At 41.7% G+C, this 18,673-nt stretch overlaps 1 protein-coding gene across 9 annotated transcripts in view; it reads right to left on the minus strand.

Annotated features, from left to right (window-relative positions):
• Positions 1 to 18,673, minus strand: part of ctnnd1 (catenin delta 1) — a 72,211-nt gene that overhangs the window by 44,854 nt on the left and 8,684 nt on the right. For 6 of the 9 annotated variants that reach the window (XM_031904699.1, XM_012960396.3, XM_012960397.3 and 3 more), the window contains 2 exon segments: positions 14,576 to 14,785; positions 323 to 460 (listed from right to left, as the gene is read on the minus strand). In XM_031904699.1, the coding sequence (XP_031760559.1) occupies positions 323 to 460; positions 14,576 to 14,764 (327 nt within the window). In that variant the 5' untranslated portion in view covers positions 14,765 to 14,785. 9 annotated transcript variants of the gene reach the window in all.

An 18,673-nucleotide genomic window follows, 5' to 3' on the forward strand; every position in this document is an offset into this window, starting at 1 on the left:
GATACGGCAACACAAAAGCATGCCGTGCAGGAGAAGGGAAGATTGGGAGGGTACTCCCTTAGGTTTTAAATTACCATCCTGCAACCTAATTGAATTAAGGTATTAACTCTACTGTTCTGCCTAGACTGATTGAGAAATAGGAATTCCATAATTACACATGCAAAATAAGCGAAGGTAAAAGCAATGGTTTTGACTGCAAGAATAAGACAAAGAAATGAAAGATGTAAGAAATTAGAAAAAGTTCAAAACAAAAAAAACATTTTCAACAACATAATCCAGAAAAAAAAAAGTTACACAAGACTTGTCATGACATAATACTCACTGGGATTTCATTGCATCGAGTTTCATCGTTTAGAGTGCATGATTTGTAAGATGAATCATCATCAATGACATATCTCTCATCTGCATGAACAGAGTGGGCCTCCATCCTAGTTGAGGTGTACAAAAATGGTGACCCGTCCTACAGAGAAAAAGACGTGAGAAAACATAAACCAATTAGATTTACTTATACTAGATATAGCATGACCTGCATGAATGAAAATCTTCAGAGTCATAAACCAATTAATTGCTCTCCGAAAGTAACACTAATTGTATTTTAAAAGAACTTTGCTAATGTCACCGAAAAGGTATCACTCTTTGCGGATGACATTTTGATATACCTAGCTGACTCCGGGACCTCACTGTCTACTAGAGACTATCCAGACCTTTGGCAAGTACTCGGGGCTAAAAGTCAACTGGGACAAATCCCAACTCTACCATATTGACCCTGCCCCAGTAGCACAAGCCACATCAAACACCCCACTAAAAGAGGTCATGACATTTAAGTACTTGGGGATACAGGTACACACGGACCCCAATACATTTAGGCAGCTCAACCTGGATCCACTAACAGACTCTCTTTCCTTGGCGCTCAAAAACTGGGAGAAACTACCCCTCTCATTATGGGGCAGAATCAATATCATTAAAATGATATATTTACCAAAGCTGCTGTACATCTTGCACAACACTCCATATGCTATTCCCCGTGCTGTGTTCAAAAAACTGAATACGATAATTAATCCATTCATAGGGGCAAACAAGCCGCCCCGTATTTCTTGGGAAAAATCAACATCCCCTATAGGAAAAGGAGGCCTGGGACTCCCCCACTTTTACTTTTATTACTTAACCTCACAAATATATTATTTGCATTGGTGCTTTGCACCTAATCCATACAACCCAAACATGCCTCTCCAAGCCTCAATCCTTCATTCACTAGAGGGTCTGGGCACCTACCCCTACAGGCAAGTTTCTGACATGACAGCCCTTCCAGACGTTCTTAAAACCCCACATCAAGCATGGACCACTGCATTAAAACTACTGGGCTGCCCGTTGCCATATCCTTCACCATACCTTCCCCTGTGGAAAAACTCACTTCTCCAGCAATTGTATGACCTGCCTGATGTGATATACTGGGCTCGCTTAGGCATTAAAAAACTATCAGATCTTCTCCTAGAAGACCAATTTCCAACCCTTCAAAACCTCCAAGAGAGGGTACCTGGCCAACGGATCCAACTGTATAGATATCTCCAATTACGTCACGCCTTCCAAGCCCAGTTCCACTCTCTTTCCCTTACACAGGGGACCACTCCCCTTGAGGAAACTTTATACTCTCCTACACCTAAAAAACTACTATCCAACCTATATAAAAGTGTAATGGAGAGCCTCCCACCACCCTTTAATCGGGCCCGCCAACTCTGGCACCAAGCCATCCCAAACCTACAGGAAGACCAATGGGAAGAAGCTATAGATACAGCCTATGACTACCTAATCTCAATTAAGGATAGGCTTATACAATATAAATCTCTTCACCAAATTTATATAACCCCCCTGAAGCTACAGAAAATAGGCAAGAGGCAGAATGATCTCTGCCCCCGATGTAACACCCCCGGTGCAAATTTTATTCATATGATCTGGGCATGTCCCCCTATAAACAGATTTTGGAAGGATGTAATGGGCACTATGGCTCAAGAGCTGGGCACCCCCCGAATAATTGACCCTGAAGTCTGCCTAATGGGGGTCATCGACGATATCCTCCCCACCAACGCAGCCAGAATTAGATTCAGCACTCTTATGTTTTATGCAAAAAAGACTTTTGTTAACTTTTGTTAAGCTTCACCTTTGCTGCAGAGAACTGCATAATAAGCAAGTAAGGAATCCATAACTGGACAAGTGACAAGAGTACTCTCTCAATTCAATCCTGGCATCTCTATACCCCAAAGTGGATCCATGCCCTCCAGTCTGCCCCAACCTGTCCAGTGGTGCAGTTGAGAAAGATATGCTCGTTTCAGCAGAGGAAGTTTTAAAAACTACTGAAGCATTGTGACTTGTGGTTTTATAAAATAGAGCCAGGTTATAAATGTGAAGCTTGGAGGCGTTCTCTCTCTCAGCATAGCAAAACAATTCTACTTGGCTTAGACATATGGGCACGTTCAAATGTGGGATGAAGAGGTGTGTTACTTGTTCTCACCTAGTCGTAGGAGATAAATTCACATCTTACATTACAAATCGGACATATGAAGCAAACACGTTGATTCTAATACAAAGAATGTAGCATAATTGTACTTTGTTTAACATGCAGTACGAGACAAATGTTTTGGAGTTTAAGGGAGCATAAAACATATATAAAGACTAAGAGGGAGACCAATATCTCTAGACCTTTTTTTTTCCCCATGTACACAAGCAAGTGCGTCCTTCTTTAGTGTCCAGGGTATAAAGAGAATTTTCTGTCGACATAGGGATGGTGATATATTACATAACATTCTTAAGTGTGAAGTTTTTTGGAGGTTTTTTTTTTTTTTTTTTTAAATCTCAGCACTAAAATGCACTTCGGTATAAACTCTGAGTTTGATGTGTCCTGTTAATATCAGTAAACCATTCTGCTTTAAGTATAATTTTATATCTCCTTTTCTGCATGTTGCAATAAGGGTATATATTACATTAATATAAAAAAGTAACATTCAGGGTTTTTTTTTTTTTTTTTGTTGAGATGAGCTAATTCTCTTAACTTTTGTACTAAACTGCACAATTAGTTATGACCCATATACTATAAGCTAAAGAAAGGCTTTTCAACCTTCATGAGCTGGAATTTGCCCTCTAAGCTATTTAGGACAGGGTTGGAAGAGGGCAGATCATGCAGGTTGACCTGCACAGACCTTTTTGACAGTTTCTTTTGAGTTGGACTTACCTAGTAAAAAAAAAAAAGAAATAAGTTTTATCGTAACTGGATACCTAGTTATGATCTTTAAAGAATGACGATTTACTTAATATGGAGTGTAGATCCTTTTGAACAGTTATAGATTATTTTAGTTTACTTATTAACCCAGACCCACAATAACTAAAGACCAGTTTTAGAATTGCAACATACAGACTAGATTTATATCCAACAACAACTAAAACCTGATACTAGAGGTAAATAGGGTCCTGCCCAATCGAGTCTACAATATAAACGCATAACTTCAAGACCCAAGTGCATTACACTCTGAAAAATAAAAAATGGTTTGTATAAGGGATGCACCGAATGCACTTTTGGATTCAGCCAAACCCCCGAATCCTTCATAAAGGATTCAACCAAATACCAAACCGAATCCTAATTAGCATATACTAATTAGGGTTTGAAAGGGTTAAACCTCAAAAAAATGATTTGCCTGAATCCTGCTGGAAAAAGGCCAAATATCGAGCCAAATCTTGGATTCTATGCATCCCTAGTTTGTATGTGTTATATGTCTTCCTTTTGGTCTGTATATAAAAAAATACATTTGGATTTTCACATACGTTTAGACCGAACCTTTCTAATTTAGCCCAACTTTAAGAGTTTTCTTCTCAATTTTAATACCTATTTCCCTTCTCCCCTTTCCTGCATTCTCACTTCCCTCCTTATCCTCTAAGTTTTCTAATTTAGTCTCCCTTCCCCAAACTTTGCTCCTTGTCTTTATTTTTCCCTCCATCTCTGTCTCTTGCATCCCCACACACTGATCAGTTAAGCCTTGGATGCCTTGTTGCCCTGTCCTATTGGTTTGTAGAGAACAAAAGAGCATTGAGTTTCCTGGTGGTAGCCATTTGGTGTGGAGGAGCTGTTCCTTCCAGTTGGTAAGTTTAGGGCAGAGGGATGGAAAAAAAAATCTCCTGATTAAGGTGGAATGTGGACAAGACCCCTGGTATGATGGAGGAACAACCTAAGAACCACTCTGTCCTTGTGAAAGATGCAGAATGGGGATTTATGGCTGAGTGTGCCCAGTTCTGAAACTCATCACGCTGAAGAGATAGCCACAAGAAAGTTGGTTTTCAACATACAGAATGCAATATCAATAGGGGCAAGAAGCTCAAAGGGAAGAACCTGCAGAGTTGTAGCACAGGGTTTAAATTCCAGGGAGATAGAGACCACCACTATGGCGGTCTCATGTGGTCAGCTGCCTGCAGCATATGGATAATTGTTTCTGTAAGAATACTGGGAGAACCAATATTTTATACTTTGAGGGAGCTGACACCTAATCCATGTTCTAGGCCATCCTGGAGAAAATCAAGTAAGAGTATTTATTCATGCGACTTCAGTGACCAGGGTACCCCCACTCTGTTGGCGGGAGCCCAGAGGTGTGTTTAAGAGCTTGCGTAGGTCAGAAAACCATGCCCATTGGGTCCAGTACGCAGTGATTACAATGGCTGTTGGGAACAGGTAAAGTCTGCGTAGAACTGGATGGATTTTTGGAGTCGGAGGAAACACATATGAGGTTGAAGTCCCACCTTGGTAATTGAATATGGTCCACTTGCATCAGGCAGTGAGGTGATGAACACTGACTATTCCCCTGGGGGTAGGGTGGTAAAACTTAAAAAGTGTGCCTAATAGTTCAGCTGGCCCAGTACTGCTGGTTGCTGTTAGGATGCAGGTGCAGGCTTCTGCTTACTGAAGAATTAAAGACACCACTATACAGGCTGCCTTGCTGCATGCTGCCCCTTGGTGGTTGATGTGAGCCACAGTAGTGGCGTTTGATTTGACCTGTAGATGTGGTGACAGTGGATGAGGAAAGTAAAATGGGGCGAGTTCCAATATGTTCATGTGGAGAGTGGACCTTTCTCTGGAACTGAATAGTCTTGTATGCGAAGAAGCCACCCACCCCTAGCCGGCCTCTTGGGAGATTTGGCTGTTGCTGGAGCGAACTTTGTACACTGTTGGAAAATGTAAAAGGAGCATTGAAGTTGTGGTTGGCCTGTGGCCATTTTCTTTATTTAAAGAAATTCAAGTAGTAGTGTTCTCATGTGGAAATGTGCGATGAGGTAATTAAACTGAGGACACACATGCATGCTCTGGTGCAGGTGTACAGTAGGATGGTGACTCACCGTGTTGGAAGCTGAAGTTTACACTCTTTTTCTAGAGTAAGGAGAACCCTCTGCTGAAGACAATTTAACTTAATTCAGAAAAAAAGATGTCAATTGAGGCATTACACAGAAGTGAGATGCACCAATTGCTTTTTATGATGAGGTAAGTAAGAAGCTGGACAGTGGGGATGCAGTAGATCTATTTGTATTTTGCCAAAGCATTTGATACCGCTCCCCACAAACAACTGCTTTCTAAACTAAGGTCTATTGGTCTTAGTGAAGTCATTTGCACATGGATAGAAAATTGCCTACAGGATCGGGTACATGGTACATTCTCTACTTGGAGTAAGGTTCTCAGTGGGGTCCCTCAGGGTTCTGTACTGGGTCCACATTTGTTTAACTTGTTTATAAATGACTTAGGGGAGGGTATTACAAGCAATGTTTCAGTGTTTGCAGATGACACAAAACTCTGCAGACCAGTCAATTCTATCCAGGATGTGGCATCCTTGCAGCAGGATCTTGACCAACTGGCAATCTGGGCGGCTAAGTGGCAGATGAGATTTAATGTGGATAAATGTAAGGACATGCACCTGTGATGTAAAAATATGCAAGTCACTTATAACCTTAATGGGACTGCACTAGGCAAATCCATAGGGCGAACAAGGTTTTAAGCTGTATTAAAAGGGGTATAAATTCACAAGGAGGGGGTTATTCTTCCCTGTTACAGAGCGCTGGTAAGGCCCCATCTAGAATATGCTGTTCAGTTTTGGTCTCCAGTGCTCAAACGGGACATTATTGAATTAGAGAGGGTCCAGAGAAGGGCAACTAAGCTGGTAAAGGAGTCCAGAAAATTGAATATATAAACGATCAGCCTTACTGCTCACACGGCACGATGCGTCAATCCCCAATAGCCCACCGCCTGGCTTTTTGGAATATCACAGAAAAAGAGGAGAGCACCTTCACGCAGATGAACTGCTTCAGCCTTCATCTGTGTGAAGGTGCTCTCCTCTTTTTCTGTGATAAGCTGGTAAAGGGTATGGAAAGTCACAGTTATGAAGAAAGACTGGCCAAGTTGGGTTTGTTTACACTGAAGAAGAGGCGCTTAAGAGGTGACATGATAACTATGTATAAATATATAAGGGGATCATATAATAACCTCTCTAATGTTTTATTTACCAGTAGGTCCTTCCATCGGACACGAGGGCACCCACTCCGTTTAGAAGAAGGGAGGTCCCATTTAAATATTCAGAAAGGTTTTTTAACTGTGAGAGCCGTGAAGTTGTGGAATTCCCTCCCTAAACCAGTTGTGCTGGCTGATACATTATATAGCTTTAAGAAGGGGCTGGATGGATTCTTAGCAAGTGAAGGAATACAGGGTTATGGGAGATAGCTCTTAGTACAAGTTGATCCAGGGACTGGTCAGATTGTCATCTTGGAGTCAGGAAGGATTTTTTTCCCCGCTGCGGCAAATTAGAGAGGCTTCAGATGGGGTTTTTTGCCTTCCTCTGGATCAACTAGAAGTTAGGCAGGTTATATTTAGGCATTATGGTTGAACGTGATGGACGTACATCTTTTTTCAACCTAACTTACTATGTTACTATGTTAAGTTTAAATGGTGTTTGTGCTTAACAAAATTCTTACCTTTAGAAGCAGAGATAAAGTCATATGGAAAAAGTTTGGGAACCCCTCTCAGCTTGCATAATAATTTACTCCACTTTCAACAAAAAAAGATAACAGTGGTATGTCTTTCATTTCCCAGGAACATCTGAGTACAGGGGCGTTTTCTGAACAAAGATTTTTAGTGAAGCAGTATTTAGCTGTATAAAATTAATTTAAAAACTGGCTGTGCAGAAATTTGGTACCCTTGTAATTTTGCTAATTTGAATGCATGTAAATCATGAGAAAATGTATTTAAGGTGACCATTTGCAAGTTGTGCTTCTGTTTAACTCTCCTCTAAACAATGACAGCATGGGATCCTCAAAGCAACTCTCAAAAGATCTGAAAACAATGGTTTAGAGCAGTGCTGTCCAACTTCTGTTGTACCGAGGGCCGGAATTTTTCCGACCTACGTGGTGGAGGGCCGATAATGGAAACCAGTTTTGACCACTCCCCTTTTTGAAACCGCACCCACTTGAAACGACACACGTTATCACATGACCATACCCATATTAATGGTTGTAGTACAGCAAAAACCTGCCATACTCTGCCTGGCCTACCCTGCCTGTGTGTGCCATACTCTGCCTTCCCTACCCTGCCTGTGTGTGCCATACTCTGCCTTCCCTACCCTGCCTGTGTGTGCCATACTCTGCCTTCCCTACCCTGCCTGTTTGTGCCATACTCTGCCTTCCCTACCCTGCCTGTGTGTGCCATACTCTGCCTTCCCTACCCTGCCTGTGTGTGCCATACTCTGCCTTCCCTACCCTGCCTGTGTGCCATACTTGCCTGGTTTGTGCCATACTTCGCCTGCGTGTGCCATACTCTGCCTGCCCTACCCTGCCTGCATGTGCCATACTTTCGCTGTGTTTGCCATTCTTGGCTGGTTTGTGCCATACTCTGCCTGCGTGTGCCATACTCTGCCTTCCCTACCCTGCCTGTGTGTGCCATACTCTGCTTGCCAATCCACACTCACCAGCACACCCTGGCCTTTCCACTCTGTTCCACCTGGTGCACAGTACTTTGAGACGTCGGCACTCTCCACCACGATCCAAAATAGCACAAAATACCGGCACAACAGGATTTGTTTTAGCGGGATAAACCCTGCTGATTTTAATAGTAGCAAACCATGTTTTGCTACTATTAAAATCAGCAGGGTTTATCCCGCTAAAACAAATCCTGTTGTGCCGGTATTTTGTGCTATTTTGGACCATACTCTGCTTGCCCTATGATGCCTGTGTGTATGGCACACACAGGCAGCCTACAGTGACACAATGCTGGCACTGCTGCACAATAACTATATATTAAAAAACGTTTTAATTGCAGTACCACCTCAGTATATGTTCTTTTTGTAGTGTGCAGGGATTATTTGTGGGTTTCTACTGCTCCTAAATTGTGAACAGGGGAACAATGGGGGTGATTACAGCCTGAGGTGTGAACACTGCAGGGGGTGAAGAATGCAGGTATTAAAAGGTGTGAACAACACAGGGGATTACATATTTAAACAATACAGTCTGATTACAGCCTGAATCTGAGGTGAGAACCATGCAGGGGGGGCAGTTAATCACAGTACTGATACCATTTAAAGCTTACACAAGAGTAAGCCATCAAAGCAGCCAGACAGGTGGGGGGCCACGGGCCGCCAGTTGGACAGCACTGGTTTAGAGGAAGGCTACAAAAAGCTATCTCAGAGGTTTAAACAGTCAGTTTTTAACTGTAAGGAATGTAATCAGGATATGGAAGGCCTCAGGCACAGTTGCTTTAAAACCCAGGTCTGGCAGGCCAAGAAAAATACAGGAGCGGCATATGCGGAGGATTGTGAAAATGGTTACAGGCAACCCAAAGATCAACTCCAAAGACCAGCAAAAACATCCTGCTGCAGATGGTGTATCTGTACATCATTCCACAATTCAGTGCAATTTGTACAAAGAACATCTGTATGGCAGGGCGATGAGAAAGAAGCCCTTTCTGCACTCACACCACAAACAGAGTTGCTTGTTGTATGCAAAAGCTCATTTAGACAAGCCATAGTCATTTTGGAAGAAAGTGCTTTGGACTCATGAGACAAAAATTGAGTTGTTTGGTCATAACAAAGAACTCCGCATTCCAAGAAAAACACCTGCTACCTACTGTCAAATTTGGTGTAGCTTCCATCATGCTGTGTGGCTAGTCCAGGTACTGGGGCCCTTGTTAAAGTCGAGGGTAGGATGAAATCAACCCAATATCAACAAATTCTTCAGGATAATATTCAAGAATCAGTCACAAAGTTAAAGTTATGTAGGAGTTGGATATTCCAACAAGACAATGACCCTAAACACAGTTCGAAATCTACAAAAGCATTTATGCAGAGGAAGAAGTACAATATTCTGGAATGGCCGTCAGAGTCCCCAGACTTGAAGATCATGGAAAATCTATAGGATGGTTTGAAGCAGGCTGTCCATGCTTGGCAGCCATCAAATTTAACTGAACTGGAGAGATTTTGTATAGACAAAATGGTCAAATATACCGCCATCCAGAATACACTTATCAAAGGCTACAGGAGGAGTCTTGAGGCTGTTACATTTGCAAAAGGGGGCTCAACTAAGTATTGATGTCATACATCTGTTCGAGTGCCCTAATTTATGTACCTGTCTTATTTTGTTATGATGCATATTGCAAAATTTCTGTTAATCCAATAAACTTTATGTCACTGCTGAAATACTACTGTTTCCATGAGGTATGTTATATATTAAAAGAAAGTTACTACTTTGAAAGTTCATCCAATTATAAAGAAAACAAAGAATTAAGAGGGGTTCCCAAACTTTTTCATATGACTGTAGCTTGTTCCAGCTATAGGAGCTGCACATGCCAAGGCAATGGTGGGCTTAAAGGCTGCTGCTGAAACAGTTTCCCATTTGTTTTTGTACTATTGGCCAAAGTGATAGGGCATCCAATGTTTTATCCTCAAGTAGTTTCCTATCAGGTGTTTTCCATTCCACTTTAATATCTACAGTTTGATAACTCTACAGTTTAGTCTACTTCGGTTCATCCTGGATACCCAGGGTTGGGAACATATTCAAAGGAGAAAGAACAGCGTTTGCCTGTGATTTGTGGGAGTTAGTTGCATCAAACGGCATGAATCTTGGTCTCCCTATTGGCTAGCGTCATCCTGCAATGCCCCCACTTCCTCTGAGAATGAAGGTTCTATATCTTCCTCAGGGAAGGTACTGGTTGTGTGCTGAAGGAACCTGCTGTAGCAGTGAAAGGTTGCTGAGGCCAGTTTCTCAATTAATGCTGCCATGGTGATGAAGGAAGCCTGGAAGGGCTGAAACCAGTCAGGAATTGGGAAAAAGGGTTAAGAAGTTTTTTTTTCCTCTTTAAAATTACTCTGAATTCAGGGACAAAAGTATATTATTCTGCGAGTCCTTTAGTTTGATCTGGTTTCTGAATTATAAGTGCAGTTTTCTCCTAACAGGAGCACCAACCTGGGGTAAAATGTAAGCGATTACAATCACTGGGGGGTGCCAAACATTTGGCACCCCCAGTGATTTTTACCTTTCCTTCTCCTATAAGCTTGCTGCTGATTTAATGCCTTATTTTCATCCTACATAAGGGCACGTATCCAGCACCAAGCAAAACTGTGTAACAATCCTAAAAAAAAAAAAAATTAGCAGTCTGTAGTTCAATATTTCTGACAAATGACCTTAACATGACTCTGAATTCAGGGACAAACGTATATTATTCTGCGGGTCCTTTCGTTTGATCAGGTTTCTGAATTATAAGTTGAAATCTCCAGCTCCTTTTATCTACTTCCTGGCACAGTGTGAAGCCCAATCCCTCTTCCTCCTGAGCACTCCTTACCTCTTCGACTACTGGATAGTCGAAGAGGAAATCTTTCTGTGAGTGCACAGAGAAGCAGGAGCCGGTGTGCGCCAGCAGTTTTTTTTCTGTGCTCATTCATGACTGCATGACTCACTGAAAACACACAGAAAAAGGCACTTATGAAAGTGCTTCACAAACAAAGTGTATTAAGCATTATTACTGTTAAAATATCCGTTTCTCAATTTCCCAGATTAGATACACTATATATGAACCAGCATGGATTTTGTTGAAAACATATGGCAGGAGTTGATTTTGGATTCTTGTAAACACTTTAAGTTATGCACTACAGTAATAATGAAATACGAATTACAAATATGTTATCACAAGTTTTTAATATTTGCCGATTAGATAAATATTTTAGAAAAGGATTAAACCACTATTGATGGATTGTTTGCACTTGCATCTTAATTGATTCAACTATAACTCCCGGCACTGTCAATCTGTAAAACTTTTTGTTCAGTTTTAGAACAATTTATAGGTATTACTAAACATGGAACGCTGGTATGAACTTTTCAACAGATATGAATTGCAATTTGGGTACATACAATTTGTTTGTGAAGCACTTTCATAATTTTGTTTTTTGTGTGTTTTCAATAAGGCGTGCAGTCATGAATGAGCACAGAAAAAAAAAAGCTGCTGGTGTACACTGGCTCCTGGTTCTCTGTGCATCCCCAGAAAACTTTCCTCTTCGACTATCTTGAAGTCAAAAAGATAAGGAAAGCTCAGCAGGAATAGGGCCGGGGCATCATGCTGTATCAGGAAGTAGAGGAAAGGAGCTGGAGATTTCAACCACGGAGCAGTTCAGTTGCCCATAATAGATCTCTACGGGCTTTCCACTTGCAACAATAGGATTTTCTGGTGGAAAGCCCTTCGCATTGCTCCTGCAGGCAAATTTGTGTGACTTCGGAAAGTGATGCGATGTAAGGGCTTTCCACCAGCGACTCCTATTGCTGCAAGTGGAAAGCCATTTCAGAGTAGTTAGTGGCCCGTGATAGCAGAGATCTATCAACTGAACAACTCCATGGATTCTTACCCTTAAAGGAGAAGGAATGGCTAAGTCACTTGGGGGTGCAAAAATGTTAAGCACCCCCAAGTGACTTTAATCGCTTACCTCATACCCCAGGCTGGTGCCCCTGTTAGGAGAAAACAGCACCAGCCCGGGGTACCTGGAGCGATGCGCTTCCTCCTTTCGCCTTCGTTTCGCTGCGACTAACACAATAGGTGCATGCACAGTAGAGTGAAAAGCCGACTTCTCTGTTAAAGTTCAGCTTTTCACTCTACTGCGCATGCGCGCGCTAGCGATACAGGAAGGAGGAAGCGCTGCAGCTACCCCAGGCTAATGCTGTTCTCTCAGATGAGGGGCACCAACCCAGGGTAAAAGGTAAGCGATTCAAGTCACTTGGGGGTGCCTTACATTTTGGCACCCCCAAGTGACTTTGCCTTTCCTTCTCCTTTAATTCAGAAACCAGATTAGACTGAGTGCAAAGACTAAGGTATGTTATTCTGAGGGTTGTTTAGAGTAATTTTAAAGATAAATAAAATAAATGTAGTCCCTTTTTAAATAGCAGTGTCCTCACTCTGTTCTAAGGCTGCTTTACACATTTTGCAATTATGAGTGACCTCTTTGTCCTTGGGGTGCTTTGGTGGCTTTTTTGGCATAGTAGGTGTCAAATCTGCCACCTAGGAAGATTTCCCTTTATCCCCTGAAAGCTGCTGGAAAAAAAAAAAAGGCTACCAATCAATTCAAAATGTAGGATAGGTGGTGAAAGAGACGTGCAAAGAATTATGAGAAATGCTGATTCGCATGAGTCATTCAGCCTTCCCTGCCCACAGCACAATGTACCTCAGGTACAAAGTCTACTCTTAACAGATATCTATGCTACCATATGCGTTAGGTTATCCCCGTTTCCTTTATTGCTGCAGTTTGCACCAGATTATGTTTACACGGAGTTATAAAGATCCCTGTCTTACATGCCATCAACACTGCTTTTATATTGTTCAACAAAATGATAACAGTCTAGAATTTATTAAGCATTATTACTGTTGAAATATCTGTTTCTCAATTCCCCAGATTAGATACACATCTGCAGCTATATCTGTCCCTAATACACCAGAACTATGCATAAGATAAATAGATAGATATCTTATGCACAGTTCTGGTGTATGTAATTAATGTTAGCTTTATTAGAACAGTCGCAGTGCAGACACATGGAAGCTTTCAACTTAAGTTTTAAAAATAGGGTTGGGTAATTTTTAGCTTAAACATAGAAGGATTTTAATGTTAACCACAATAATGGAACAGGGACGAGGCTGATTGCCTTTTGCCATTGGAAAAGATTTACCCCGCCTCTCTGAGGTAAAGGGTCAAATTTAGGGAGGGGTTTTAGGATCCCTCTGAATCAACTGCAAGTCTGTAACTAGGATTTACTGTACTAGTTCAAATGGTTGAACTCAATGTTCCCTCTATGGTGTGTTCTTGTGCACGCACACACATTTTGAGGCCAACACACGCAACAAATTGTGGTGCGCACAAAGAATTGTGTGAAAACACAGAATTTTATATCTATTCTGACCTGAGCACACAGTTTTTAAAAATGCGCAGTTTAAACTGTGTGCACTAAAGAATTTTCTGTGCACACAGCCGAGAAGATATTAGAGGTAATATTGGTTGAACTTGATAATGGGCATGCTTTTAAACTTAATAGTGTTGTAACTATATTTATTACTGTTTGGTCTTTAGTCACATAGCTGCAGCAGGAGTAATTTCAGGCCAGTCCCAGCAAGGAGCAAAAAGTAAGAAAGGTGTAGAGACAACACAGGTAGTGCAAAGAGCAGTATGTAATTAGGCGGCCAAACAGCAACTGGGCACCATTTAATATATTTATATAGTGTGGCAGCTGAAATATTTACCTGTGCGTGTCTTTTAAGTAAATTGGGCAATGTGGGCAAAGAGCTAGCATGATTGGGACAATATATCTAAATAGGCAAATCATGGAAACTGGCCACTGCTGATCACCAATGACTGGGGCAATGGGATAGTGAAAAATACATTTTAATTACTCTCTAAACTAAAGAACGACATTTAAGGCGGCTCCATTCAGCTTAGTATTAAGCTAATTTAAAGTAGGTAATAATTAATTAGGCAATAACGGTCCGTGTGGCTGTTAATTCCAGTTAAGTAAAAAATCTGTAGCTCTGTAGCATGCCTATTTAGTTATGTATGATCACACTGAAGCATGCCAATACAAGAAAAGTAAAAAAAAAAAACTGTAAGGGAGCAGAGCTGCCTGGCATTCTACCTCCAGGAAGCAGGATGGAAAAGTGGAGGGGTTAATACTGGGAAGAGGACCTTCATTTCTATGTCCAACATAACATGTAGTGGGTGCCCTAAATCAGACTGGGCCATAAATGTCTTTTGGAAGTCTATATCTGGCCCACAAGCCACCAGTTGGACAGCCCTGTCCTAGAGGAAAGTGTGTATTAACCCCTTTCATACCCTGTGCTGCCTAGGGACCTTGCGATCTTTCTCTTCTATTTTATTCCTTCTTTACATTGAAAACTGTTGGCATAAAAACATAATGATTCAACATGAGTGCTGTTACTTACTATTTGAGACATATTTCTCTATGTAGCAATAAAATCAACAATTTCAATACTTTGGGAAAAACTTGTGCAGGATGCCTGTACAAAGAAATTTAGTTAATTTATTACCTGCTGGCAACGGGTGTGGGAGCCATTGGTCAGGGGTGGCTCCTGTGGAGTGACCCACACCCGGTCCAGCTGAGCAGTGATGTGTCTCCTTTCCTCTTCCAGAGCACGAGACAGCAGCTCAAACTGTGCCTCCTGAGCTCTCACTGAGGCCAAAATACTGGCCGGACTTTCAGACTCTGGCTCATCCATATAGAGAAGAGAGACCCCAAGCTGGAGAAAGAAAGTAGACAGAAAAAGGCCAAAGAAAAAAAAGGGAGAAAAACACCAAGTTAAAAATCAGCCATAAAGAGAGAGCCCCAAAAACCCAAAGAGGAGACCATATCTTGGTTGCTAATTTCATATGTTAAATATAGTTGTTTTATTTGTAGCACAATGCAAACCCTGAGGTTTACATTACAAAATTAATGCTTGACCAGAGAAGAGCTTGAGAGAGGATGAAAACCCAATCAGTAGAAAAAGTTAAGGCAAGAGTGGAAAGAATAAAAAAAGATTTAAAACTGAAGATTTGTATAATTTCAATTATACATTATGAATACACAGCAACTGAAAAGAGACCCTCAATATGTTCCACTGCAAAGATCTCTTACATTTTCTGAAAGAATCTTACAAAGCAGGGGTTGACCAAGTCATTCTTCCATCCATCATGCTTTACATGGTCCACAAATAGGAAATACTGCTTATTCACTGTGTTAGCTGTGCTTTAAAGGACAAGGAAAGGCAAAGTCACTTGGGAGTGCCAAAATGTTAGGCACCCCAAGTGACTTAAATCGCCTACCTTTTACCCCGGGCTGGTGCCCCTAATCTGAGAGAACAGCACCAGCCCGGGGTAGCAGCAGCGCTTCCTTCTTCGCGTGCATGCGCAGTAGAGTGAAAAAGCCGAACTTTAACAGAGAAGTCGGAATGCAGGGGTTACAAAATAAAAATACCCCATATGATCTGTCATTGGTGCCCTTTCAGCTACTGCAAAAACAACATTTACTGCATTTTATGTGGGGTAAAAAAAAAAAATATGCTCATCCTAGAAAACCATATATTTTCTGAAAGTTTACATTACCCCAAGTCCAAAATGGGTAAAGGTCTTTCTACTCCAAAGTACCAAACTTTTGCAGTTCCTAATATTGGTGATTTTGATAACATTTCCGAAAATCACCTCAAAGCTTCCACTTTGCAGCATCATATTTCCTACACTTTACCAAGATAAAACATTCTAAATATGAATGCCAGGGGTCCACTTAACAGTCATATGCCCAATGTGTATAGGTTTACCTAAATATGTGGCTTTTAGGGGGCCCAAGGTGAAGACACCCAATATGATCTATCCTGTCATTTCAGCACTTGCAAAAATCAACCTATTTACATCATTTTATGTGGGATGCAGCTACAAAACTGTATGTTCACCCCAGAAAACCATTTATTTTCTGAAAGTACACATTCCCCCCTGAATCTAAAATGGGTACACATGTCTTTCTACTCCAAAGTACCAAGCCATAAGCTTTCCTAATACTGGCAATTTTGATGACATTTCTAACAGTGATCATAACATGGTCTCCTTTGAGATAATGCTGCAGAGACAGCTCTATAAGGGTGTAACCAAAACACAACTTTAGACATGCAGAATTTGCCAGTATAAGGGCATCTCTGCAATGTGTCAACTGGGAAACGCTTTTCACACGGTTAAACACAGAAAGAAATTGGAATTTATTTAAAATGTTGCTTAGCAAGCATACAAGTCAGTATATTCCCCTTGTAAGCAAGGAAAGACATCACAAAGCAAAACTTAATAAAAGGTAAAAAAATGCAAAAAAGGTATCAGACAAGTTGAAATAGAGATGGAAAGGGGTATCGCAGCTAGGAGTAAAAGAAATCCAAAATTTTTTAAAATATGTAAATAGTAAAAAATAAAAAAAAAAAACAAGAAAGGGTGAGACTCTTATTATCAGTTGATTGACAATAACAGAGAAAAAGCAGAAATTTGGAATGCTTATTTTTCATCTGTATTTACAACTGAGGAGCCAGCTAATCAAGGTTTCCCTTTTAATAAACCCAATTCTAGTCATATAACTACGGATGCATGGGTCACTAAGAAGGAAATTCAAAAGAGACTTGAACATGTAAACAAAGGGCCAGGACTGGATGGTATTCATCCCAGAGTATTAAACAAGTTTAGCGCTGTGATTGCCAAACCTCTTCACTTAATTTTTCAGGATTCATTGAAATCTGGCATGGTGCTGAGAGACTGGCTATTTGTGGTGCTGTTATTTCAAAAAGGATCCCGTTCTCAGCCTGAAAACTATAGGCTCGTTAGTCTGATATCAGTAGAAGGAAAGCTTTTGGAAAGGGTAATAACGGATACGGTACTCAAATACATTCCAAATCACAATACTATAAATTTGTGCAAGCATGGTTTTGTGCATAACAGATCTTGCAAGACTAAGCGTTTGATACAGTACCCCACAAAGTTAATGATAAAATTGAGGATTATTGGCCTAGAACAGTGTTGTCCAAATGGCGGCCTGCGACCCCCCTCCTGTCTAGCTGCTTTGATGGCTTACTCTTGTGTAAGCTTTAAATGGTATCAGTACTGTGATTAACTGCCCCCCCTGCATGGTTCACACCTCAGGTTCAGGCTATAATCCCCCTGTATTGTTTAAAAATGTAATACCCTGTGTTGTTCACACCTTTTAATCTCCGCATTGTTCACACCTCAGGCTCAGACTGTAATTACCCACATTGTTCTACTGTTCACACCTCAGACAGACTGTAGGAGCAGTAGAAACCCATAAATAATCCCTGCACACTACAAAAATAACATATACTGAGGTGGTACTGCATTTAAAAGTTTTTTAATATATAGTTATTGTGCAGACTGTAGAAGCAGTGCCAGCATTGTGTCACTGTATGCTGCCTGTATGTGCCATAGGGCAGGCAGAGTATGGCACAGGGCAGGCAGAGTATGGCACAGGGCAGGCAGAGTATGGCACAGGGCAGGCAGAGTATGGCACACACCGGCCAGAGTATGGCACACACCGGCCAGAGTATGGCACACACCGGCCAGAGTATGGCACACACCGGCCAGAGTATGGCACACACCGGCCAGAGTATGGCACACACCGGCCAGAGTATGGCACACACCGGCCAGAGTATGGCACACACCGGCCAGAGTATGGCACACACCGGCCAGAGTATGGCACACACAGGCAGGGTAGGGAAGGCAGAGTATAGCACACACAGGCAGCATAGGGCAGGCAGAGTATGGCACACACAGGCTGGGTAGGGAAGGCAGAGTATGGCACACACAGGCAGCGTAGGGCAGGCAGAGTATAGCACACACAGGCAGGGTAGGGAAGGCAGAGTATGGCGCACACACAGGCAGCATACGGCAAGCAGAGTATGGCACACACAGGCAGGGTAGGGAAGACAGAGTATGGCAGGTTTTTGCTGTACTACAACCATTAATATGGGTATGGTCATGTTATAACACGGGTGTGGTTTCAAAAAGGGGAGTGCTTAAAATTAGCTTCCATTATCGGCCCTCCACCACGTAGGTCGGAAAAATTCCGGCCCTCGGTACCACAGAAGTTGGACAGCACTGGCCTAGAACATAGTATTTGTACTTGGATAGAAAACTGGCTGAAGGATTAATTACAAAGAGTGGTGGTAAATGGAAAATTTTTTAATTGGGCCAGTGTTGTAAGCAGACCCTGCAGGGGTCAGTCCTTGGTCCTTTACTTGTTTATTAATGACCTTTTTCACTCTACTTCATATACACTGGCCCCCGGGATTCCGAAGAAGGTCAAGTGAAGGAAGAGGATCACTCAGTTACATGAACCCCGAGCCTGTGCAGTTTTCTGCTAAAATGAGCACCAGGGTATCAGGTAAGTGATTACATTCCCTGGGGATGCCTATCATTTGGCAGCCCCCATTGATGGTAACTTTCCTCCTTCTTTAAGTTATTGCAAACAAATCTCTACACTTTTCAACCATGTCGGTTTTTAAACTCTGGCTGGTGTTTATGTTTATGTCCTGCCCAGTCTTGTCTCTCTTGTAGACCAAAACAGATTTATCTCTAGAATTGTCCCTCCTTCTTGCCCTTGATCC

The sequence above is a fragment of the Xenopus tropicalis genome, chromosome 7 (genome assembly GCF_000004195.4).
Source record: "Xenopus tropicalis strain Nigerian chromosome 7, UCB_Xtro_10.0, whole genome shotgun sequence".
In the NCBI taxonomy this organism is placed as follows: Eukaryota; Metazoa; Chordata; class Amphibia; order Anura; family Pipidae; genus Xenopus; species Xenopus tropicalis.